At 50.6% G+C, this 26,426-nt stretch overlaps 1 protein-coding gene across 1 annotated transcript; it reads left to right on the top strand.

The window, feature by feature from the left end:
* Window positions 1–17: 17 nt before the first annotated feature.
* Window positions 18–12,083, top strand: ZMAT2 (zinc finger matrin-type 2). Its single transcript, XM_075009448.1, has 6 exons — window positions 18–72; window positions 4,342–4,435; window positions 4,924–5,047; window positions 7,311–7,384; window positions 8,588–8,733; window positions 10,434–12,083. Exons 1-6 carry the CDS (start codon window positions 55–57, stop codon window positions 10,575–10,577), a joined length of 600 nt encoding a protein of 199 aa, XP_074865549.1. The 5' UTR covers window positions 18–54; the 3' UTR covers window positions 10,578–12,083.
* Window positions 12,084–26,426: the final 14,343 nt, after the last annotated feature.

Genomic DNA, 26,426 nt, shown 5'->3' with positions numbered 1-26,426 from the left:
GCTCTGGCTGCCGGAGGACGGCCCTTCGGGTTCCTTATTCACGTCACGTTCAACATGGCGTCGGGCAGCGGGGTAGGTGCCGAGAGGGGGACGCGGGGCGAAGCCTGGGGCTAGGCCCTAGGCCGGGTGGAGACCGCGAGCCCGGAGCGGGCCCGGGGCGGCCGTGTCCCGGCCAGTGACTCGGGGCCAGGCTGCGGCCGGGCGCCCGTTCCCCGCCGCGGTCGCGCTGGGCTCTGTGTCTCTCGCTCCGCCGCCAGCTGCTGGCCGGGAGCCGGCGCGGCGGCTCTGCGCAGGGGGCCCGGGCAGGCGAGCGCGTGGGTTGGGTCCGCTTTTCCCAGGCGCGTTACCCCCGCGGCTTTCAGCCTCGTCCGGGGGACGCTCCGCCGTCAGGAGTCTGGCTTGTCTTCTGCCATCCCCTCAGGAGCGGGCTGCTTGCGGGACCAGGCAGGCCAGTGCCGGACCCGAGCTTCCCGGCGCGCTGTTGCTGAGAGTGCCGACTTCCTCACTCCTGCCGCAGACCTGCAACGGGCATCAGATGAAATGCGACTACGGTGTCTCCATTTCAGTGCATAACACACAGCGCAGCCTCAGCAAGCCACTATCTGTGCGACATTTTAAGTTGAACTGACTGTGCTGGTGCTTTTTATGTAGTCTGTTGTAAAACTAAGCAGATACCTACTTGAGTTGATGTACCCCCGGGAAGACCTTTTTGTACCCTTCTTCCCCCTCCTGGGGTGCACATAACTCTGGTTGAGAGACACCGTATTAATTTGATGTTCTGGGTTCTGATATAACATCCTGATCACTGAATAGCAACAGAGAGGGAGCTGTGTTAGTCTGTATTCTAACAAAACAAACCAGCGGTCATGTGGCACTTTAAAGGCTAACAAAACGATTTATTAGGTAATGAGCTTTTGTGCAACAGAGTCATTGGGCCTGTCCTACAAAAGCTCATCACCTAATAAATCATTTTGTTCATTTTTAAAGTGCTATATGACTGTTATCCTGATCGCTGTTAATTTCAGTTGTTCTGCGTGGTGTTTCCTTTGTTGGTTGGGGCTGTTAATCACATCTGTACTCGCTGAGATTTATATTTTGCTCCATTATTTTACAGTAGGATTGTTACTGCTTTAGCTGAGGTAGAGCTAGAAGTGCAGTGGCTGGCTTTCTGATACGCTAACAAAGATGTAATTCAACTTACTTTTGCTCTGTGACTCTTATTTTGCTGTACAGGTTGCGTTTTGTTTGTAGGACTGTAGGTGTAAGGTTCTAGTTACACTTATTGAACTCTACAATTCTCAGCAGCTGCTGTGCCATTGTAAGGTCTCCCATGTAACTGCTCTATGCTGACAGGAGACAGCTCTCCAATCTGCTTAATTAAACAGCCCCTACAAGTGGCAGGGGAGAGTGACTCCTGCCAGCGTAGTGCTGTCTACACCAGCACTTTTGTTGATGAAGCATATGTCAGTCGATCAAGTGTGGGTGTTTTCACATTCCTGCATAGCAAAAGTTTTACTGAGTACAGTGCTAGTGTAGACATAGCTTTAGGAGCCAAATATTATGTGTGCTATTCTGACAAAGTTGGATCACAGATTTACTCCCTTGAGAGTCGAATGAGAGGTGATGGTATCTTTCTGGTGATTTCTTTGTGTCATATTGGGTTCTGCAGTAATTTCTCTAATTCTTTTATAACTAGTTTCAAATACTCCCCTTGTTATCTGGCACAATATATGTAATATAAGATGCTGTTAGATATTAGTTTTATTATACAAACTTTGTAACTTTCCCTGGAAGATCGTAACTATTATTTTGTTGACATTGACCTTTTATGTTGAGATACAGTTCTAGTAGGTGTAAATGCTTTGACACGTCTGTGGATGTCTTCATGCTTAGGTCATTCATGTGCTTGAGTGTAGGAATTCTCAGTTGTTTAAAGTCTGGACTTTGAGAATTGCTATAGTAGACATATGGAAGTTATTGTCTATGTTGGCAGTAGTAGTACTCAGGGGGAGAGGGATAGATTTTGGGTAACTTCCTTTTTCCAACTTGCTCCTACAAAAGGACTCCATGTTCTTTACTCTCCCCTCAAAAACAAATGAAATGGAAACCTGACCCAAGCAGAAGAGAGAGACCATTCTCTGCCCCCATTTAAAACCGAGAGAAGCCCTGCTTTCTGAGCCACAGGTAGAAGGGGCTGGCACTCCCCAACAAAAGTGGACTTAGACAAATATCTTCAATTCTCACCAGCAGAAGAGACTTCAATTTCAGCAAAACTTCAAGCAGAGAAATATGTAGATTTGATGATCTTATGCCGAAGCCTCAAGATAGAGATGTTTGCCTTCCGAGAGCCTCTCAGAGCTGGGGAATCTTTCCTTGGAAACTCGGAAGGATCCGTTAGATTCTGAGCTGGATGAGGGGCTTTTGGGAGGGCATGAGTATCTCTATCTCTGTGCTTGGAAATAAGAGTTCCAAATCTCTTATGTTGCTCTTGTCTTCTTTTGTTCCTGCCCTGTGTGCTTCTGGCCTCATTTTTTTTTCCTTTTACTCTAGAGACAGGCAGCCTAGGCTAGTGAGTGGGCTGCATGAGTGGCCCTCCTTCATCTCTGCAGGCCACAAGATTGTTGTAACCAAGGCAGTCTCCCACAACAGGGTAGCTTTGCTAACTACGCTCACATACCTAGAATTTATGGAGTTGTGTGTGTTTTTCTGCTTCATTGGCAAAGCTTTCCTTTTGCTGTGAGTCACATTGTGAAAAGTGAGCAAGACAAATGGAATATTTAAGGGGCAGAATGGTCCAGTGGTTAGTGCAGGAGACAGGCCCTGAGTTCTGTTTCTTGTTGTAGGAGGACATGGAATCCATTCATTAGAGCAGGGGACTAGAATCAGGTTTCTTGGGTTTTATTCTCAGCTTTGTCTCACTCTTGCTATGTCGGGGCAGCAAGCCATTCTATTTCTCTGTGCCTTACAATGAACACAGGGCCTCAGGTACTTTTCAGTCCTTAGCGGCTGTCATCTGCAGGGGAAATGTTACCTGTAACCTCTAAATCATTGTTAAGATAAAGATGCAGGGACTAGTAGCAACCTCCATCCTCTGTTTGATCAGTCTGTAAGAGTTCCTTTAGAGTCTCGACATAAGCCCTTGTTACAGATAGATCAGAAGTTGGATCTAATTCATTTCCCAGTGTCTGGCCTGGGGACACTAGTAAAATATCTTCAAAAGGCTACATCCATTTTATTATAAAAAGAGTGAAGCAGCAATGAAATTGCTTTTTCTTCAGGGTCCAACCAGTGTTGATTTGTGCTAATGCTTTTATGTGGAAGAATCTAGAGTCTGGCAAATATCCCAAAACGTGATAATTTGCACTTTGCGAAGCTCCTTTTTTCATTATATAAGGAGGCTAATGATGATCTTAGTTGTTGTGAGATGTTTTAAATACTTAAGAAGCTCTGGGAATAAACAAGAATTTTTTTCTACTAATCTCCAAGACATTTTTATTCCTGTCACTTGTTGTTCATTCCATTTTAAGGAGCGCCTGGAGGGCGGAATTTTGAATGATTGTGTTGTTGCTATTAGGTCAAATGTTTACTTTTTAAAATCCTGATAGGAGACTTCATTTGGCAAAGGAAGGGAAAGATGTAATAATATTGGGGGTATATAGTGTGTTTCTTTTTGTTCTCCAGCTGTAAGCAGAGAAACCACTATTCAAAGAATTTTTTTTTCAACATGAAATTAAAGGCATGTGTGTGAAATAAAATTAGAGAACAATATGTATTTGATCCTAATCATCTTCTGATGGCGCGGGTATATATTTGGGTGGTAGGATAGGTCAGTAGTTTGTGCATTGGCCTGCTAAACCCCAGGTTGTAAGTTCAATCCTTCAGGGGGCCATTTAGGGGTCTGGAGCAAATAGATTTAAAAAAAAAAAAAAAAAAGAGATGGCTTGGTCCTACTAAGAGGGCAGGGTACTGGACTCAATGGCCTCCTGAGGTCCTTTCCAGCTCTATGAGATATGTATCTCCATATTTATATTATGTATTTGTACAAAAATCAGCCTTTACAAACTTCCATCTTGGTGTTGAGTCAGGTAAAGAAATACCTCTCTTGGAGCAAATGTTGTATATAACTGTGTACGTAGAGCATAGCTACATGAAATGTTACCTTACGATACCAGACCTCCCGCTGCTGGCTGTGGGTACAGAGGAGGTCATTGAAATGTTCTTCACTGTGCTTGCTTGTCACCACGGCCCAACAAACTGTAAAACCAGCTTTGTCCAGGATCAGTCTTTTCTTGGTTTTACTGGATTTGTGCAGTCAAGCTTCATGTTTTGTTTCCCTTGCAGACTAAAAACCTGGACTTCCGTCGGAAGTGGGATAAAGATGAGTATGAGAAACTTGCAGAGAAACGGCTCACGGAAGAGAGAGAAAAGAAAGATGGTGAGGAGTTTGTGTTCGCTCAGCCCCTTCAAAGTGATAGGGATTGCTGCTGGAAGCAAAATATTGACAAAGTCATAGGAACTCGGGGCCAGTTTGTGCTCTGTTCCTTTTTTGTTGCTTGCTATCAGATATAATCCAGGGTTTGGTTTTTAAAAAAAGGTCAGGAACTTTATTCCTCCCCTATTCTATTCCATCTAGAGGTGAAGGAATGATCCACTTGTGGAAATGGGAAGAGCTCAAAGCTGGCCCAGTTGGAAAGTTGGGAATAGTTCAGTAATCATATTAAGTGTAAACTGTTAACTTTACCCTGCTGATCCCTGTAATGCTGGACAGTAGTACTCTTTTAGAAGTGGAATCCCAGCATGAGTGAGATGGCTCCATGGTTCTCAGTGGTCTTCTCTGGTGTGGACAGCCTGTGAACTGTTGGTTTAAGTTCTCAGCCCTTTCTGAAGACGTTCTGTTGTGTGTTTGGTTCGGTGTGTTTTTAGGCAAACCAGTTCAGCCTGTCAAAAGGGAACTTCTGCGGCACCGAGACTACAAGGTGGATCTGGAATCCAAGCTGGGGAAAACCATTGTCATCACGAAAACCACCCCTCAGTCAGAGATGGGAGGGTAAGGTGCCCTGTGATTGATTGATTGATTGATTTTCAGGAGCTCATCTGGTCAGAAGTTAACTGAGAGAACCTCTGAGGACAGTGTTACATGCAACTAGTTCACGACAAAGCCGGGAACTCCTGTGGCGTGCCAGGCTTCATACCCCCTCAGGAGCACAGTAGGAACACTTTACAGTTCCAGCAACTTTCTCCAGCTTCTGTGTTCTGATAAATCTGGAAATTAACTTTCTGGAATTACGTCCGAAGTGCAGCAGTGCAAGCGCCCTCCTCTCTGACCGCCCATGTCTGCTTTGCTCAGCCACGCTCAGGAAGCAGCTTCTTGGCAATCTGTACAGCCCGGTCAGTCCTTGGTGCTGAGCTAAGACTGGCTAGGAGATGTGTTTGTGATCTGGATACTTGTCCGCTCGGAATGGGGCTGCGACCAGTTTGTGTCCCAGAATTCCCCAGACTCTGCTGTTACAATCACTTTTGGTTACTGTTGACAGGGGTTACAACTGAGCTAGTGTAAGGCTCCTTAACCCATTCCCAATATTCTGAGCCCTCGGGCCTCTGAAATGAGAAGCTTTAAAGCTAGCCCGGTGTGGTAATAAGCATCTCGGTGATCTGTTGTCAAAGGAAAATAACCAAAGGTACCAGGAGAAATTTAGGGACGGAAGAGGAGGGGTTTCTTGGAAGGAGGGTGACTAAAAGCAAAAATAAACCACTATATGACTGCCAAGATGGGTCAGTTTCTCTTCCAGTTTTTTTCTCACCCATCTCACTAAAATTTGTGGGAAGTGCGAGCTGACAGCAATCACTTTAGACATTATAGAAAATGAGTGGTGATCCAAGTAGCTTACATTGTTTTTGGGACTCTCTGGCTACATCTACACGAGCCGCGGCTCTTCGAAATTGCCGCTTTTCACTGCCACGCGGTTCGTCCAAACGAGGGTCCTTTTCGAAAGGACCCCAGGAACTTCGAAATCCCCTTATTCCTATCTGCTGATAGGAATAAGGCGATTTCGAAGTTGGCGGGGTCCTTTCGAAAAGGACCCTCGTCTGGATGAGCCGCATGGCAGCGAAAAGCAGCAATTTCGAAAAGCCATGGCTGGCAGCATGCTAATGAGGCACTGAATATGCATTTAAGTGCCTCATTAGTAATCTTCAAAACGGCCATTTGCATGGCCAGTTCGAAGATTTGGGCTAGTGTAGACACGGCCTCTGTGTCAAGGGCAGGAAACCATTTTTGGGGCAGGGGCCACTGACCCACAAAAAATCAGTTAGGGGCCACACACGTGAGAAGCTTAAAAAAAATAGGGAGAGAAAAAAACCCACAAACCATAAACCCAGAACCCTCACTGACCTGGCCCCGAAGGGAGAAATGTCCTCACTTGTGTGTGGGGCCTGGGGGTGGGAGGGTTCAGGGTCAGGGAGGCAGGATGCAGGAGCAGGCTGGGGGATTGTGGGCGGGAGGTGGGCTGTAGGATGGATGGGGGCAGGGGAGCATGATCTGGGCAGGAGGTAGGGTGCAAGAGCTGGTTGGAGGTGATGGTGTGGGGTCTGGGCAGGAGGTGAGGCATAGGAGTGGCCTGGGGGTGGTGATGCAGGGGCTGGGTGGGAGTTAGGGCATAGGAGGGGGCGGGTATTGCGCTGTGTATCTAGTACAGCCCCCCAGGGGCACAGGTGGCTCGGTGAAGCTCTGCACTTGCAGGTACCACCCCCTACCGCTTCCATTGGCTGTGATTCCCAGGCAATAGACGGGGCGGAGGGGCGGTGGTGTGTGCAGGGAGTGCTTCCCTGTGTGGCCTCCACCCTCCCCACCTACACCTCTAGGCAGAGCCAGCCACCCAGGGAGTTTAGTGATGGCTCTTTGCTGCTCTTCCCCCCACTGTGGAGCAGGGTAGAAGGCGGGGTGGGGTCTGAGCCTCGCAAATCAAGAGAAGTCACAGGCTGGATCTGGTGTGTAGGCCAGAGGTTCCCCATCCCTGCACATACTGTAGATAGCTTCCGTTCTCCAGAATCAGACTTACTGTTCTAGTGGTAACTTGTCAGAGTCCAGACAACACAGTTTTAAACTGGGCTCATCCTTACAAGATTTCTGAGTTCTCAGGACACTGTCTGCCATCCTAACGTTCTCTCTGTGCAGTATTTCTCAGCCTAGGGCTGTTCACTTGAACCAGGGGATCTGGGCGAATTTCTCCTTTCAATTGGCTTGAGAGGAAGATTGCCGGGTGAATTTTGTCTTGTGCTTTGGAGCTGATCCCTTCTCTCTTTCTCCCCAGGTATTACTGTAACGTGTGCGACTGTGTGGTGAAAGACTCAATCAACTTCTTGGATCATATCAACGGCAAAAAACGTAAGGAGAATTTATTTTCTCGGTGCCATGTTGACCAGTCACTACAATACTATTCCAAGCCTTTCCCTCACCAAAGACACGTTCTTCTGTGTGGCCAGCCCTATAGTGCCAAGTACTGGCACGTGTGGCAATAAACATTCTTGATATTAGGGGTTAATAATATTTGGTGGTAAGGAAGAAAATGCTGACAGGCTTTCTCCTAGCGCCACCTCCACGGTGCTGGAAGCCACTGATGTGAAATGTGCTGAGGAGAAATTGCACCAGTTATGCCCGTCATTAGGCTGGGGGTGAGAAAATGCCTCTCAATATCTATTGTCAGGGAACCCCATTGTCAGCAAGCTTTGAAATTCCTTGGGGAACTTTGAGCGGGCGATTCGTGTCGTGGGAATGTCACTGTTGGAAGGGAAGTCCTAAGGAAGTAATAGGGCTATGCCCCTCATGCCTGGATCTTGTTCTTAGAGGGGTGTGCTCGGAGCATAATGAATTCCTGAGCTCCACTGTCAGCTCTGACCCTGTTTCCCTTCGTGACGCTGAGCAAGGTATTCAACCTCTGTCTGTTTTCCAAGCTCTAAATCCTGGGTCAAATGCACAGGAGGATGGTGGAGACATGGAAAAGAGAGAAACGAAATACACGCACACACACAACTGTAAATCCACACAGACTGGTTTGGGGGCTGAGGAGCAGGTGTGGATTTTAAATCTGCATTTTAATTTTAACTAGGTTGTAGAATAGTTCTCCCTGAACTGTGGGGTGGGACTCCTGAGGCAGACGTGGAGGAGCATTTGGTGGGGTGCAACAGAGTCTGGGTCACCCCTCATGGGGATTAGGAGGGCAAGACACCAGCTGAAGTCCCAGCTGCAGCACCAGCACTGTTCCTGTCTGCAGCCTCTGGCCCTGGCTTCCCACCCAACTATGGTTTCGGGTGGGGGAGGAGGCAGGACAAAATTTTTGGACAAAAATTATGGGGACCCCCATTTTAGATTGTGGGGATATGCCCTAAAAACCCATCACCTGTCCAACAAGGCAAACTGCACAGCCTATGGAAACAAGGGCCTAAGGTGGAGACTGGAACTCCGATTTACTGCCCAGAGGCACAGAGCTCTGTTAGCCTGTCACATCTGTCTGCAGATGTTTTATGGGCACTGACGTAGCAGTAACGTGGTTGTTACTGTCAAAGCCCTCTCCATTCCTGTCCCCTTCAGATCAGAGGAATCTGGGCATGTCCATGAGGGTAGAACGCTCGACGCTGGATCAAGTGAAGAAACGCTTTGAAGTGAACAAGAAGAAAATGGAGGAAAAGCAAAAGGATTATGACTTTGAGGAGAGGATGAAGGAGCTGAGAGAGGAGGTGAGGCAATGGCAGCGTTGTAGCCATTCAACATGAGCTGAAAGAAGTGACACCTTCATTGAAGGAAACTGCCGTGTGTCTAACTAGCAAACAGTAATGTGCAAAGAACGTTGGTGACAGGCATTTCCTGGACTCCAGAACGCTGGGAGCCATTAAGGTTCTTTTCTTTCCTGTGCCCCCAAAAGGCCTTTTGCTCCCTGACTTGCCAGACCCGTTGTTTGCAGACAAAAATGTCATCTTGAATTGACGTTCCCAGGCACGGGGAGACTGATTAGAATGTTACATTCGGTCGATCCAAATCCCATAATTGGCATGTGATCCCAGGCTCAGAAGCTGTAAGTAAATTTGCTTTTTCGTCTGTTTTCTGGTACTGCTGCCACGGCTTCTGGTGCTGAGGTGGGGGAGGAACTTATCTTGTGTTATTTACTGCATGGGAGTCCAAGCTTTAGAAAGTTTCTGCTGCCGCACAGGAACTCTATGAAAATCAAATGGCCCATGTCATATTCTTCCTTCCTGAACATTCTTTTAAGTTGCAAAAGCAAAGCCCTATAATGAAGATTTGCCTCTAATTTCATCTTAAAATAACCAGAAAAGCTCTTCTGGGAGTTGAAAAGCATTTTTTACTGAGCTCTTTGCTGCTTTTATTTACTATGGATTTTTTTTTAAAAAGAGCTCCTGGTGCGTAAGGCTCCTCCGCCACCTTGGTCTCCTGATTCTCCAAGCTTTAGCTTACAGCTGGGGTGTCCACAGGTCTACCCATGGAATCCTAAAACATGTCTTCCAGCTGTACTTGGCTGGGACAAAGCTAATCAATTGCAGGCTTTGTTGCTGATGAACGGAAGGAATTTGTATTCATTTATTTAGGGAAACACAAATGCAGAAACACATTAGTGATGCAGGCAGCTCCTAGGGATTAAAAATGATGGAACCCTGCATAGTCTGAAAAATAAGCAGCAGCAAATTGGTGTCACGTACTGCTGGGTGTGGCTGCCTTTGACTAAATCCCTGTGGTGGAGTTGCAGAGCTGTGGACCTGCAGGTGGTGATGGAAATGCTGAGAGACCTGGAGCTCCAGCTTGAACAGGAACTGCTGCTAAGTTGGGAGCTGAAGTCACACTTCTGCACATCTCCAGCACAACTCTGGCGCTGTTCCAGGACCTGTGATGTTCCAGGAGGGAACATTCTGATTAGAGCAGTGAAAACCCTTTGAAGCCCAACACCCCCCAGGCCACTCAGAACTCAGCTTATGTTCCCCTGAGCAGCTGTCACTCCGCTGTATCAAAAGCTGTCAGATGGTGACATTGTCTGTAGCCATCACTGAGTACCACAGTTACTGGAACAGGGCATAAGTACAAGATAAGTGTCTCTCCTGTGTTGGAAGCAACTATCCTTTTGCCTTGTTGATTTCTGATTAAGTCTTTGGCAGTTGTTTAACAGGGGAAGCTGAGACTCACACAACACTGTTTGTTATAGGATCATCCTCTTAGCAGTGATATACTTGTGTGGATCACTGGGCTATGGCCTTTCCCTGTGGAAGGCCACTGTCCCCAAGCCCACCATTTTCTGTTCATCAGACAGAAAAGAATCCTGTTTCCCTGTGTTGTGATAAAAACTAGACTGATACATGTGCAATTTCTATCTTAAAGTGTTGGTGGGAGAAGAAAGTTAGAATCATGCTGCATTTCTCTCCTTGTACTGCAGGAGGAAAAGGCCAAAGCCTATAAGAAGGAAAAACAGAGAGAGAAGAAGAGGAGGGCAGAGGAAGACTTGACATTTGAAGAGGATGATGAAATGGCAGCTGTTATGGGTTTCTCTGGCTTCGGCTCCACCAAGAAGACTCACTGATCAGCTCTGGACTTTGCCCTTTCCGGATAAAGATTGTTGATACCCTCCCGGGACTCTGGAAAAGTCTTCAGAGGCTTGATGAGAATTTGTGTGTAATTCTCCCAGTAGACAGTGGCTGGAGGAGTTGGGAAACAATTCCATACTGAACCTGTGCTGCGGAACAGGCTCTGCCCCAGTGCTTAGCGCCCCACTGCCTGCAGAGGTGGCATAACCTTGACCTAGCTGGCCTACCTCTGAACTCCAAACAGAGACCTGTCCATTTAGCCTCTTCTCCGCACACTCCTCCTCCACCACCCCCCAGCCCAGCAGCAAATTCAGTGGCATTCTCACATTTCTGGCTTTGATCCATTTGATCTTTTGTGAGGAGTCTGCAAGCTGAATATTTCTTCTGGGAATCCCCCTTGGCCTTGCGCAACCTCATTCTTTATACTAGTCCTGGCTGCTTGTCACGCTATGTTCTGTGGCCTTGTGGGTGGGTGGGAACATTCTCTTGGGTCTTTTTTGTGTTAAACTAATACAGCTCTGTACAGATGGCATGGTTCAAGAATGGTTTGTCCATCTGAGAAATGGGTATACTTTTTATTTGCTTAAAATACAGATAATTCTTTTAATTTTTTAGAATGTGTAAGCAAAGGAATTACACTGTAATGAGTATTAAATATGGTTTGTATAGACTGAATTTTTATTTCTTTTGTTGAGATGAGCTTGAGGCTTTTGGACACTGGGTTTGCTGAAAAATTCTTTTTGTATTTTATCTGCAATGGACTTTCTATTTTATTTTCACAGTTTTCCTTATGTTAAGTGGTGTAGTCGGAATGTCTTTAGCTTAGATAAGGAGTACCTTTTTGGGATTCATCTAGGGTAGAGCTTAAGAGAAACCAGCAGAGAAATGTGTGGAATTTGCCCAAAATAAATACATTTTGTTGGAAACGATCAGGTGGTTTTGTAGGGAATCTTTACTATGGTAAGTGAGGACTTGACAACAGAAGAGAAGAGGGCTTGTGAAGTGTGTATGTGTTTGGTGTTGAGGTTTTCTCTTTTAAGTTGAGGGGAGGGGAGGACACACAACCTCTGGGTCTGTTGTGCATGTTGGTAGGAAATCCCAGACTGGACTTTCTTGCCGAGGCTATAATAAATGGACTCTGATGTTTACTGGCTGCTGTAGTATGTCCCTAACTTTTTCTGTATTTACTTGGGGCTTTTTCTTTCCCTTCTTGCAGCTGGTGGGGAGGCCTGCTTTCCACTTCAGCCCTCCCATTCCTCAAACCCTTGTCATTACTCCTTTTATGTACTTCAGGCCAACCTTCAGTGACTCATCCGCTTTTTCCAGTTGGAGGAGGATTAACAGCTCCTGTCATTGGTTTTCATAGTGCCATCCTTTTTATATTGATGGGTTTATTGTTCTTGCCTCTCTCTGCACCTTTGTGAAATCTCAGACTCGAGGAAGGGCTGCAGCATATTTAGCCTTCTCTTTCTAACACACACAGAATAAATTCGATAATGCTTTTCTGCTGGTTTTAATTCCTTAATTTTAGACCACTGACAGCTTCATTGCCTCGGCTATTTCCACTTCAATTCAGATTATAATCCCCATTGAAGATGCTATTGAAATGATATACTGCCAGCAGCACTGCCGGCTGAGATACAACTGTCCTTGGCGATTTGACCCTTGAAACTCAAAAATCCTTTTGCCGTGGCTCAGGAAGGTTCTTCGCTCACAAAGTGGAGAAATGAATTTATTCCAGCCACATACCTGTCCCTGTTCACACCAAAGCACAAAACTACATTTAAATGAGCGAGAGAGAAGAAACCTGTGATTGTCCCCTGAGTGCCTGGGGGGGTGGCAGAGGAGGGATTACACTGCCATGTAGCTGTTTCATGCACATTAAAAGTTTAGGATGTTTTTAGATGAGATTTTTGCATCAGCCGTTTACCCTGGGTAATGGCTTTGCAGCCAGCAAAGGCTCTTCCATCCTTGGCTCAGGCGCATTTGCAAACAGCTCATGACTGCAGACTGCACCAATTAAGTTTGGTTAGTGCTGATGAAAAGCAGCCACGGTCCAGCGGACCATGGATAGAAGTGGGCACCAGGGCAGACCTCCCGTGTCCCTGATGCTGGCTGTCTTATTCTTCTCAAGGTCATGCAGCAAATAACTTTGCAGGTAGATGCCTCCATTGTCCTGTATGTAAAATGAGCACAGGCTGCTGTGGCGATTAACTCATTAACGTCTGCACAGTGATTAAGTTGTAGGTTCCCTGCCCTGAGACACAGCTCTTGCTCACAGGCGCAGGCAAAGAGAGCATCAGAAGTGGAAGGGGTAGTTGGCCAGGCCGTGGAGCAGGTTGTCGCCCTGCCCCGCGTGGTTCAGTTCAAGACATTACCTCAGCCGCCGTGTGTCTCAGCTCAGCATGAGAGTCCCGAGGTCCAGCTGAGTTCTTGCCTCAGTTTGGGAGCCCTTGCAGATGTGGCCAGTGAAGGGTTACCAAGCCAAGGATGTTACTTTAGCAGATGGGGAGAACTGACCCCCAGTATCACCAGCCCTGCCTGTCTTTGGGGGAGGGGGCGTGCTCTACTTCTCTGGCAGGGATGGATAGGCTCTTTCCCAGCTGCCCTGGGAAAGAGGGAAATCCCTTGACACAAAGGGAGGTGGACAGAGATGTTTTTCATTTGCATGATTCCTTCCCCCTGCTGCATTAAAAGCTTTTTACCTAAACCCAAGCCTGAGGCCATCTCCCTCTGCTGAGCCTCGGCTTCCTCCTACACATGCCAGGATCTCCGCCTGCTTCCTCAGTCCCCACGCTGGGGCTGTGCCCTCAGGGGGGAAGGCTCTTTGTCTTCGTGACTTGCTGGGAGCAGTGGAGTGTGCAGTGGCAGAGATACAGCCTCGCGCTGGATTTCCAGCAGCAGGAGCTGCCGCCAGCCAAGGATGAAAAGCCAGTTTCATGGGAGGAAATAATATTTAGGGGGAAAAAGGAATATCCTCTGCACGGAGCATTAATCCTCTGCTCCTCTCTCTCACCCGCCCTCCCATGAGCATGAAATCCTGCCCTGTGTGCTGTGGTAGTTGGGGGAGAGGGCAGGGAACCAGCCCTGCCTATGAGAGCTTAGCTCTAGCACAGAGCTGAACATGCTGCCTCCTCACAAAGCCACCTGCAATGCTGGGTGGCAGCTGCTCCCCCCCATCTCCCCAAGCCTTTGTGCACCATTGGCCACCCCTAAGGAAGCTGGAAAGTTTGGAGCAGCAGGACAAGGAGCCCCGTCCCCTCAGCACCCACCCTACTTCCCCCAGGGCTTGAGGGGCTTGGAGTACAACTCTCCCACCAGCCTGGCCTTGGGCATGGGAAGGTAACAGGGTCTCCAGCCCCACCTCCTGCTCTCTCTGCCTCATCCTGCAGCAGGCCGGGCACCTCTTCACCTTCCTGTAGTGCCCCCAGCACCTCTGGCTTCCTGGTTGGCTCTGCTTTGTAAACGGTTCTGGGTGAGCAACTCTGGTGGGATTTCCATCCTACAGGTGCTGCCTTGTCTTTTGCTTCCCAGGAGGCCATTGGAAGCCATGAGTCAGAGTCACCTCCTGGTACTGCTGTCCTCAGAGGCGCTGGTCGGGGAAGGGACTGACCCTGAGTGGGTGAGAAGGAGTGGGACTTAGGTGGTATTGTAGCTGGGTTGGTCCCAGAATATTAGACTAGGTGGGTAGAGGAGCCAGACCTGAAGGGCTCTGCATGAGCTCGAAAGCTTGTCTCTCCCCACCAGAAGTTGGACCGCTCAAGGATGTTCTCTTACTCACCTTATCTCTGCTCTGTAGTAAAATACAACAAGGGGGCAGCTGGAGCCCTGGCCAAAGAGGGACTGCATTCAAGGGAGGCAGGCTGCGTTAGGCAGGGCTGGTGACCAATTATCTCCCTTCTGGCACCCTCAATCTACCGTGATTTGTGCTAGCCCCACTCCTGTAGGCTTTGCTCAAGTAGAGCTGCCGCCAGCTTTGCCTGAGAAAGGGCTCAGGGCTTCAGGATGTGGCAGCTGTAGGGAGCCTCTGTTTAATGTGATGAAATATTGATAGGAACTCTTGGAAAAGCACATAGGCTTTTATGTCAGTCTAGGAAAAAACTCAGCTTTCCCCATCCCTCCACTACATCAAAGTCATCCATCCCAGCACTTAGGCTGGCTGCATAACCATGGCGGCTGAGCACCTTACACAATGACGGACATCTGCCTGTGGGCTAATCACTGCTGATGTTCTCCCCACGAGAGGGCAGAATGGATATTATTAATGGTGCTGCTGTGAAAAAGCCCAAGCAATGGGAAACCCTGCGAAACATGAGACGAGAGGTGACCAACCAGTTAGGGAGTAAGAGCCATGGACAGAGTGCAAGGAGCTGTGTATGATATATTTATTTTTATCTAGCTGTCTAGCCAGCTATAATATATCCCTGGGAACATAGATACAAATAAATATATAATACGAGGCTCAATGCCCTCCCCTGGCCCCAGAGCCAGGCACCCGCTGCCTTCCCCCTGCTCTAACTCAATGTCTTCACCCTCCCCCGGAGCCAGGCACCCGCTGCCTTCCCCCTGCTCTAACTCAATGTCTTCACCCTCCCCCAGAGCCAGGCACCCGCTGCCTTCCCCCTGCTCTAACTCAATGTCTTCACCTTCCCCGGAGCCAGGCACCCGCTGCCTTCCCCCTGCTCTAACTCAATGTCTTCACCTTCCCCGGAGCCAGGCACCCGCTGCCTTCCCCCTGCTCTAACTCAATGTCTTCACCCTCCCCCAGAGCCAGGCACCCGCTGCCTTCCCCCTGCTCTAACTCAATGTCTTCACCTTCCCCGGAGCCAGGCACCCGCTGCCTTCCCCCTGCTCTAACTCAATGTCTTCACCTTCCCCGGAGCCAGGCACCCGCTGCCTTCCCCCTGCTCTAACTCAATGTCTTCACCCTCCCCCAGAGCCAGGCACCCGCTGCCTTCCCCCTGCTCTAACTCAATGTCTTCGCCTTCCCCGGAGCCAGGCACCCGCTGCCTTCCCCCTGCTCTAACTCAATGTCTTCACCCTCCCCCGGAGCCAGGCACCCGCTGCCTTTCCCCTGCTCTAACTCAATGTCTTCACCCTCCCCCGGAGCCAGGCACCCGCTGCCTTTCCCCTGCTCTAACTCAATGTCTTCGCCTTCCCCGGAGCCAGGCACCCGCTGCCTTCCCCCTGCTCTAACTCAATGTCTTCACCTTCCCCGGAGCCAGGCACCCGCTGCCTTCCCCCTGCTCTAACTCAATGTCTTCACCCTCCCCCAGAGCCAGGCACCCGCTGCCTTCCCCCTGCTCTAACTCAATGTCTTCGCCTTCCCCGGAGCCAGGCACCCGCTGCCTTCCCCCTGCTCTAACTCAATGTCTTCACCTTCCCCGGAGCCAGGCACCCGCTGCCTTCCCCCTGCTCTAACTCAATGTCTTCACCCTCCCCCAGAGCCAGGCACCCGCTGCCTTCCCCCTGCTCTAACTCAATGTCTTCACCTTCCCCAGAGCCAGGCACCCGCTGCCTTCCCCCTGCTCTAACTCAATGTCTTCACCCTCCCCCGGAGCCAGGCACCCTCTGCCTTCCCCCTGCTCTAACTCAATGTCTTCACCCTCCCACAGAGCCAGGCACCCGCTGCCTTCCCCCTGCTCTAACTCAATGTCTTCACCCTCCCACAGAGCCAGGCACCCGCTGCCTTCCCCCTGCTCTAACTCAATGTCTTCGCCTTCCCCGGAGCCAGGCACCCGCTGCCTTCCCCCTGCTCTAACTCAATGTCTTCACCCTCCCCCGGAGCCAGGCAGCCCCTGCCTTCCCCCTGCTCTAACTCAATGTCTTCGCCTTCCCCGGAGCCAGGCACCCGCTGCCTTCCCCCTGCTCTAACTCAATGTCTTCACCCTCCCCCGGAGCCAGGCAGCCCCTGCCTTCCCCCTGCTCTAACTCAATGTCTTCGCCTTCCCCCGGAGCCAGGCACCCGCTGCCTTTCCCCTGCTCTAACTCAATGTCTTCACCCTCCCCCAGAGCCAGGCACCCGCTGCCTTCCCCCTGCTCTAACTCAATGTCTTCGCCTTCCCCGGAGCCAGGCACCCGCTGCCTTCCCCCTGCTCTAACTCAATGTCTTCGCCTTCCCCCGGAGCCAGGCACCCGCTGCCTTCCCCCTGCTCTAACTCAATGTCTTCACCCTCCCCCGGAGCCAGGCACCTGCTGCCTTCCCCCTGCTCTAACTCAATGTCTTCACCCTCCCCCGGAGCCAGGCACTCGCTGCCTTCCCCCTGCTCTAACTCAATGTCTTCGCCTTCCCCGGAGCCAGGCACCCGCTGCCTTCCCCCTGCTCTAACTCAATGTCTTCACCTTCCCCGGAGCCAGGCACCCGCTGCCTTCCCCCTGCTCTAACTCAATGTCTTCACCCTCCCCCGGAGCCAGGCACCCGCTGCCTTCCCCCTGCTCTAACTCAATGTCTTCACCCTCCCCCGGAGCCAGGCACCCGCTGCCTTCCCCCTGCTCTAACTCAATGTCTTCACCCTCCCCCAGAGCCAGGCAGCCCCACCCCTCCCACTCTAACTCAATGCCAGCAACTCACCGGAGCCGCGGCCGCCACGTGCATCTCCCACCCGGCGCTGGGGCGGGTGAGCAGAAGAGCAGGCAGCACTCCCGGCACACAGCTTTGAGCAGGAGCCATACTTCATGGGGCTGGCCAGCCCTGCACTAGACAAGAGCCTGACAGCAGCTATTGTTCTGGCTACCTATTGCCCTAATCAAAAGGGCCTCGCTGTTCCTTTGGGCTTCCATGTTTGTTGTGACCAATGCATGTGGCTAATGTTGTGGGTAGACTGTAATCCCTCTGGGGCAGGGACTTTCTTTGTTAGCTACGTGGAAGGACCCTGACACACATAGGGCCCTGATTAGCCTCCATGCTCTCACCACAATACAAATCACATTTCATGGTTTCTGCCCTACACGTGAGAGTTGTAATCACTGCGACGACCTGGGCGAGGGAAGCCCATAATCGGGAGCCCTGCCCCACAGCTGCAAAGGTTGTTGGTGCCAGCAGTGGTGCTACCCTACTGGGGACAGGGGCTAGGCAGGAATATCTTCCCCTTCGCCACAATACAAACTAAGCAAGCAAATGGGGGCCCCTTTGAGCAGCTCATGGCCTTGAGCAATGTCTTTCTTTGTGAGCTGCACTTGCTCACCTAGTTCCCAGTGGAGTCAGTTACCTAAATGCCCGTGTCACTTTATGCCTCCTAATCCCTCCTGTCCTTGATCCAAGTCACCGAAACCCGGCTGCCCTTGGCAGAGCCTGCAGCATAGCCGGGCAAATACACCTCAAGCGTCACTTGGCAATTTCAGCACTGAAAGAGGAGATTTTAGTATTTCTTACCCATTTAACACCTCCTGACTCAGTCTTTAACTACTTGGCCCTAGCTGCATTCCTTCCCATTAGACAGAACATATGCTAATCCTGTCCCAATTAAGCACCAGCTACTGCCATTCAATACTAGGCTGAATTGCTTTCATGGGAGACATCCCTGTAAAACAGCCAGCCTGATTTATTGTGTCACGCTAATGTTGCATAGAGAGTCTATCTGCCATCCAACAGCATTTTTGGAAGTTACATCTGTCCAGCAATATGGAAATAGAGCAGGGTCTGGGGGTGCGGGGTGGAGGGTAGCAGATATCTATCTGCTAAGCCACGGTGCAACAGTAGGGCAGGGACCAATGGGCAGGGACATTGCATCTGATGGAGCGGGTCTTTGCCCAGGAAAGCTCGTGCTCCAAAATATCGGTTAGTCTATAAGGTGCCACAGGACTTCTTGGTGTTCATACTAAATACATGAGAGACTTGTTAATATCCACCCACAGCACACCAGAGGTATGTCCCCACTGCAGTGTAACCCAGGGCTCAGACTCAGGCTTCAGCCCATCTGCCCATTCTACACACGTCTGCCTCGAACATAGTCCCCAGAACTCAGCAGGATTAGAGAATACGAGCCCAGGGCTACAGTGACTCGTCTCCAAATGCCATCGTCCTGCTGTGTGAATGCAGCTCGAACCTGAACACCCTCAGAACCCACTGAAGCTATCCCACAATCCCCGAGGATGGCGTCTTCAGTCCTTTCTAACTCAAGCTTGGCCAACTGAATCTCTGGAAATGGAAGCCACAGTCTGTTAAATGCACGATCAGCCTCTACCCTGCACCTGCTGAGTGTGTAATTCACCCTTCTTCCCGCAGGCCCCCTGAGGGTATGGTTTCATACGCCAGTGTTATTTGGTGGCTCTGGTGCCCCATCTGTCCACAAATGACACCTTCTGATCACTGGAAAACCCTGGCATCATGAGCTTGTCCAGGGCAGCCTGCACTGGTGTCCATAAGTTGGCCTTTTGTGGACCACAAGAACTTGAAGAAAAGGGAGTCATTCACTTTGTGGTTGATGTATTCACATGCTCCTTTCCAAAGTCAAAGTATCAGCACAAGCCCGACCAACAGTCCCGGTACAGTTTGGAAACCCCATTCTCTCAGCCAGCTTTTACTGTAGGGTATTGTTTCTGCCCAACACCTTTGGGTAAATCACACACCTGATTCCTTCGGAAACCGTTGTGACCACTTTGCCTACAGTTAACTTTCCAATGCTGAAGTGGTTAGCAATTAACCTGTTGCAGTCTGACCTGCTAGCATCCAGATGGTCAGAGCAACATCTCATCTGGGTGCAGCTGCCTTCACACATATATCCTGATGCTGGAGGAATCAGGCAAGCTGCTTGCAAGGCTCTGGGAAGGTAGCCCTCTTCACTGCAAAAGTTTGTGGACCCACTGCTGGTCATCCCAGGTCTGCATGACAACGTGATCCCACCAGCCTGTGCTTGTGGCCCTGCTACAGGGGTATCAGCAACTATACCAAGTGTAGCGAACAGCAGCTGCAGCCAGAGTCTGTGAGTCTGAACTGTTCTCCTCCTCCAACCTTTAGTAGGTCAGAAAACATTGTGAGACCATCTCGTGGGTGCTCTGCCCATTGGCTGAAAAAGGAGTGAAGGTGCAAGTTGGGGTGTGGTTCCCTGTCCCATGGAGTGGCTCCGAGACCACTTACAGAGAAAAAGAATGAGTCTCCTCTACCACCTTAGCTGGGAGCCAGCTGGCTTCTAGCTCCACCTGTAGCGGAGCCTGCACTGAGCTCCAGAGGGATCCCAGATTCTGGTCTGCTTGTGGGTGGTTACAAAACCAAGAGCAATTCTTCTCGATGTTGCTGGTTCTGCTTGGGGGCAGACCCAAAAGATGGCTTGGTAGGATGCATTGGGAACCTGGCAGGATGTAACAACTTCCAGTATCATGCTGGGTGGACAGTTAAGTTTTCCCCCACTGAACTGGGGCTAGATGGCCACAGCCCGGGAACGTTAGGAAGCCTGAGATACAGTGATTTGCCTCAGGTCGGCCTATTCTCGTGTAGATGCTGGACCCTCAGATTTGGTGCTTAGTTCAAAAATTGTACCCATAGGACCACCAGTGAGTGTGGATGCTCTGGCACTGGGCTTGCAAAGCCAGAGTCCGTGGCCTGAAGACCCTTCGGCCCTGGGCTCACGTTGCTGTATGGCCACTGCAGACAAACTCTAGGTTAGTCTTTGTGTGAAAATTCCACCCAGCAGAGCAGGCTGGGCTGAGTGTGTCTCGCTGCAGGGTGAAGAGGGGAGCCGGCCCTGCTTTGATAGGGTGTGGGGCTTCATAGAAACAGGGCAATTACAACAACTGACTTGACATATTCATTCCTCGTTTGCATTCCCAGTGCACCTGGGAGCCCCAGTGATGTTCTATGCTGCTCTCTTTGCAGAATCAGCTTCTGCCCAGGCTGAAAGAGCTTCCGGCAAGCATTTTTCTCCCCTCAACCCCTGCTGTTTCTGTATAGCACTGGCCTACCTCGCAACACTTCCCCCTCCCAGCAGAAGACGTCAGTGGCAGAGAAATGGAGGGATTTTGTTTTCCCTGTGTGGTGCTGCTCCCAGCTGCAGGGGGGCTCTAATCACCATAGTTATACAACACTCTGTGCTTACAGAGAGCTGTACAAACATTAACTAATTAATCCTCACTGCCCCTCTGTGCGGTGGGTAAATCAGCTTTGCAGACATTGTAATTGCTGCTGACTCCTTCCGGCTACATAGTCTCCTGGGCAGAGGACTTCAGCTCTCTGGGCCTGATTCACCAGTGTGCAGCTCTTGTTTAACACCAGGGTTATTCCAGTGCTTTGAAGGCGACTATGGCACCATAACACCCAGGTGATGTAGACCGAGGCTCCAGACAGGCTGATTGTAGAGGTAGATGATGGTCGCTCTTATGCAGGGTGTTCTCACTTCACGTCCTCAATGTTTCTTACAAAGCTGTGGAAGTATTAGCCCCATTTTACAGGTAGGGAAATAAAGGCCCAGAGTATCTGCAGCTTATTGCAAGCAGCTAAGACCTATGTCTCTCTGAAAGGAGACCTGGGTGCCAAGGCGGGTCCAGCTTCTCTCTGTGTCACTTTAATCTTCCTGACTCTAGGACCCTGTCTCAGTTCTGTAAAGAGATGTAGGTTCTGGAATAACTAACTTCCAGATGCCTGGTTCCCTGGTGGAATCCGTACCCACTGGGTCAGGCCTCTGGACTTCCTACTCCCTGCATGGTGGGAGGGGAGCGGGATGCACAAGAGGCAGCACGCTAGGAGTGCGTAACCTAGCCATTCCTGTCTGGCCGTTAGGCGACTAAGGCTAAGAAAGGCCCTTATCTTTGCTCGGGATGGGCAGCTGCAAGGGACCCGATCTGGGAGTCTGCAGTAGTACACTTATCAAGCTTCTTCCAAAACAGCCAGGGGAAAGGGTGATGACTCCCTTATGATTAAAAACTTTACCCAGGGTGTGGGAGAATCTGGCTCAATTATCCCCTTGTCTGATAAGGAGAAGGAAGGTGGACATGGGTCTCCCATTCACAAGTGAGGGCCCTAACCACTGGGCTGTACAGTCAGCCTCATGCTCTTTCTAGTCCTGAGTATATTCAGTGATTTATATAAAGTGGAAAGGCTTCAAAAGGAGATCTGGAGAGAGCCCATATCAGAATCTCCCCAACTGCTCCGGTTAAGGTGCTCAGCTGAAAGATGGCAAACCCCGTCCTCAACAGGCAGAAAGGAGGAACTGTAGTGGAGCCTGCTACATCCTGGATAAACGTAAGAACAGCCATATTTCAGCCAGACCAAAGGTTCATCTCGCTCAGCCTCCTGTCTTCTGACAGTGGCCTATGCCAGGTGCCCCAGAGGGAATGGAGGGAGCAGGAAATCATTGTGACCCATCTCCTGTCGTCCGTTCCCAGCTTCTGACAAACACAGGCTAGGGACACACCTCTGCCCAGCCTGGCTAACAGCCGTTAATATACCCATCCTCCAAGAATGTATCTAATCCTTTTAGAACCTATTGTCATCTGGGGCTTCACAATATCCTCTGCCAAGGAGATGCACACATGGACCATGCATTGTGAGAAGTACTTCCTTTTGTTGTTTTAAACAGGCTACTTATTAGTTTCAGTTGGTGATCCCTGGTTCTTGGAAGGAGTGAACAACTCTTCCTTATTCCCTTTCTTCAGATCAGTCATGATTTGCCAGACCCTTGTCACATCCCCTCTTAGCCATCTCTTTTCCAAGATGAAAAGGCTCTGTTTAAATCTCTCCTCGTATGGTAGCCATTCTGTACCCCTCAGCAGTTTTGTTGCCCTTTTCTAAACTTTTTCAAATGCCAAGGTATCTTTATGGAGATGAGGGGACCACATCTGCACGCGCTATTCAAGATGTGGGTGTGCCATGGATTTATATAGAGGCAAGAAGATAGTCTCTGTCTTTTTGTCTTATTCTCTGTCTTAATCCCTTTCTTAATGATTCCTAACATTCTGTCTGCTTTTTTGACTGCCGCTGCACATCGAGCGGATGTTTTCAGAGGGCCATATATCCACAACGACCCCAAGAGCACCTTTTGATTAGTCACAGCTAATTTAGTTCCTATCATTTCATTCACATATAATTGGGTTGCTTTGCATTTATCAGCTTCAAACTTCATCTGGCCTTTGGTTGCCCAGTCACTCAGGCTTGTGAGATCCTTTTGAAGCTCGTTGCAGTCTGTTGTGGACTTAACTATCTTGAGTAGTTGTGTATCCGCTGCAGTTTTTGGCACCTTGCAGTTTGCCATTTCTCCAGATCCCCAAGCACTCATTGGCTATGGTTACACTAGCCAGTTTTGCCGATGAAACTGGTGGAACAGCCACACACAAAATGCATTTTTGTTGGCAAAACTCAGCACTTTCTTCGGCAGCGTTCTGCCTCTCAGCCACGAGGCATAACGCTGATGAACAGATTCTGCAGACAAAGAAGCTGTGTGGACGCTCTGGGGGTCCTCCTCCCAACAGACGGGGCGTCCAGAACAATGGACAGCCCTGTTAGCTGTGCTTCTGGGTGCCTGTTTAGTTGAGAGAGCAGTCGTGCAGTCCAATTGCTCTGTTGACAGAGCTGAGTGCTCTTCTGATTGGCTTTTGTGTGTGGCTGCACTCTGTCAACAGAAGTTTTGTCAGGAAAATCTTCCGACGGTGGCTTCGGTCAACAGAGCGCTGCAGGGTAACCGTCGCCATCTAAACCAAAGGAAGGTCCTCCTTTCCCTGGCCATTGGATGTGGAGTTGGGCATGCTCTGATCAGGCCCCCCAGGGAGATGGGAAGGGCAATGCCATCATGTGCCAACAATGCCCAGATGCTTTGTACATTGGATGGACTTCAAACTCCCTTAGATAAAGAGTTAATGGGCACAAAACAGACATAAAAACACTCCAGATCCACAAACCAGTTAGTTAACATTTTAATGGAGTGGGCCATTCTGTTAATGACTTAAGAGTTTGCGTGTTACTGAAGAAAAATTTTCACACTACTCTTGAAAGGGAGACAGTCGAACTGTCTTTTATATTCAAATTTGGCACATTAACACGTGGTTTGAACTGGGATAGGAATTTTCTGAGTCACTATAGGGGCTCGTTTGCATACTTGGCTTAATTGTTTTTATGCTGGAGACAGTATCTCTTCTCCTGGCTGGGCTTGCAGGAGCTCCAGGAAGGTTCCCACCAGCCTGGCAGGTTGCTACTCTCCAAAAAGCTTTGGTGGCTGCAGCTGCTCCTTACAGTCTTTGCATTTGTAATTCACAGCTCTACCACAGTCATCCGCGACCAGTTTGTGCCCCTCTCCTGTGCATGCCACTGAGTCTGCCAGCAGAGAGGGGAGATGGAGGCAGCACCGTGGAAGGACTAGGAGGCTGTCGCGCTAGGAGGCAAAGGAAGGTTTCTAGGCTCATTACATTCTAGCTGGGCATTGACAAACGGTCTTTGAACCCTCCGGGGGAAGCGGGGATAAATGGCTTGTGTGGAAAGCTGTGGGCACACGCTGACTGGGTTATGGACAATGACCAGGTCTCCCTGAGTTCATGTCCTTCCCAGCTTGTGGTTAAAGGAGCCGGACTCGAGGCTGGGGTGTGTGCTAGTGCAGTCAGACTCTCAAATCCACCCTGGCTTTAACCCCACAGCCCATCACTGGTCCCAACGCCCCGCTACAGCTGGCCCCTGGCCATACCAACCAGGGCCTGAGCCCGTCTGGGGCGTGACTGGCGCTGTCCGAGAGGATCTGTGGGGATGCAGAACCATTGGCCTGAGCAGAGCCTGGCGCCGCTGGCTGTACCTCTGCAGCTGTCACGGTTTGGCTCGGCTCAGCTTGGCTCCAGCCAGGGGCGGAGAGTGGTGTGGCTCAGAGCCAGCCTGTGGGTTCACTCTGCAGTGTCACTGTGGCGGCTGTGGGTAGCTGGGCTGAAGCTCCGCGCTGGAGCATTTAAAGTCTGGGTCGGTTGCCCGCGGATCCGACTTCAGTCCCTTTGTCCCGCCCGGCGCCCATGGTACCTTGGGCAGGGACTGCGGCCCTCCTGGCTCAGGGCTGCTGGAGCGGCGTGGGGGAGCTGGGCTTGGGGCTGGCCTCCCCCTCCCAGTCAGGGCTGGACCCCCTGAATCCCCTGCAAAAATGGGGCGCAGCCTGTGAGCTCTGAGCCAAACCCTAGCGCCGCTCGGCCAGTCACTACCCTGGGGGCTGCTGTCAGCTCCTGCCCGCAACTGAGTGCTCCCCACCAGGCAGGGGGCTCCTCTGGCCCTTTGCACAGCCCAATCCAGGGCCGAGGGATCTCCGCCATAGACACTGTCTCCCCAGAAAGCGCGGGAGGCCCAGTGCCTAACCCCGTCCCCTGGTCGCATTCTCGGACTCGGGGGCCCTGCTGGGCTGTAACCCGTAAGGAACAAGTGGCCCTGTAGCACCTGAGAGCCTAACCCGTTTATTAGGCCATGAGCTGTCCTGGGTCGGGGCCACTTCTTTGGGTGGTGGGAGCAGACAGAGCCAAGTCGGGTTTATGGGGGGAGGAGGGAAAGGGGGTTGCAGTTCTCCCCTCAGGGGTTTGAGCAGTGGCCTTGTAAGCTGGGGCCTTGAGTTCGATCCCTGTGGAGGCCTTTAGGGGTCTGGAGGAAATGGTGCCCGGGTGGTCAGGGGACTGGGCTGGATGGCCTCTCCTGGTCCCATCCAGCTCTAGAGGATGTGTGTTCCCGAGGGCTGGGTACAGGCACCCCGCTGACATGGGGGACAGGAAAAGAGAGGCAGGCTGTCCCTTCAGCCAGGGGAGCAGGCCCCAAAGGTAAATGAACAGCTTGCCCCAGCCCTGGTCAGACCAACCAGGGGGTCAGAGGTGCGGGCGGAGCCGTGGGTGGGTTGTCACTAAGGTGTGCAGGATCTGAGCTGGGTGCAAGCCAGGGCGATAATCCTCACAGTGCCTGGGATCTTCGGGGACCAGATCTGGGGGGATTAATGTCTGTGGGAGCTGAACGACGAGCCAGCAGGGGCACAAGCCATGGCTAGGCCCAGGGACTAGCAGCCTGTAGTGGCACCGGAGGCTGCGGGGTAGCCCGGGAACTGTCCGTCCCGAGGTGAAGCCCTGACCTCTGGCACTGCTGGAGTGTGTGGGCCTCGGGTAGCCGCGCCCCTGCCCTTCTGCCGGAAAGGGAGTGAGGCAGTGGCCGATTCTGTTGAAGGAAGGTGTCACCTCGGCCAAGAGAAGTGGCCGCTTCTGTGTCATTTAATAGTATCCCAGGGCTGGGAGGGACCTCAGGAGGTCATCAAGTCCAGCTCCCTGCCCAAAGCAGGACCAACCCCAACTACGTCATCCCAGCCAGGGATGGAGATTCCACCACCTCTCTAGGCAACGCATTCCAGTGCTTCACCGCCCTCCTGGGGAAATAGTTTTTCCTGATATCCAACCTTCACCTCTCCCTCTTCAGCTTCAGACCATTGCTCCTTGTTCTGCCATCTGATACGACTGAGAACAGTTTCTCACCCTCCTCTTTAGAGCTCCCCTTCAGGAAGTTGAAGGCTGCTATTAAATCACCCCTCTGTCTTCTCTTCTGTAAACTAAACAAGCCCAAATCCCTCAGCCTCTCCTCATAGGTCTTGTGCTCCAGCCCCTTAATCATGTTCATTGGTCTGCTGAGCCTGCTCCAGCACAGCCGCGTCCTTTTTATACTGATTAGTAACAGAGGGAGCCATGCTAATCTGTATACTGTCAAAACAAAAAAGCAGTAAAGCACTTTAAAGACTAACAAAATAATTTATTAGGTGATGAGCTTTCGCGGGACAGACCCACTTTTTCAGACCAGAACCAGACCAGAACAGACTCAATATTTAAGGCACAGAGAACCAAAATAGTAATCAAGGTTGACAAATCAGAAAAACTTTTTTCAAGGTGAGCAAATCAGAGACGGGTTGGGGGCGGGGTAGTCAAGAATAAGA

This window comes from Carettochelys insculpta, chromosome 15 (genome assembly GCF_033958435.1).
Source record: "Carettochelys insculpta isolate YL-2023 chromosome 15, ASM3395843v1, whole genome shotgun sequence".
In the NCBI taxonomy this organism is placed as follows: Eukaryota; Metazoa; Chordata; order Testudines; family Carettochelyidae; genus Carettochelys; species Carettochelys insculpta.
This window is presented reverse-complemented; position numbering and strand designations above follow the sequence as displayed.

Excerpts from the sequence above, each read along its gene's own strand:
- ZMAT2 (XM_075009448.1), top strand. Across the intron at positions 4,436-4,923 it reads AGAGAGAGAAAAGAAAGATG|GCAAACCAGTTCAGCCTGTC; the intron begins GTGAGGAGTTTG and ends GTGTGTTTTTAG. Across the intron at positions 5,048-7,310 it reads CCTCAGTCAGAGATGGGAGG|GTATTACTGTAACGTGTGCG; the intron begins GTAAGGTGCCCT and ends CTTTCTCCCCAG.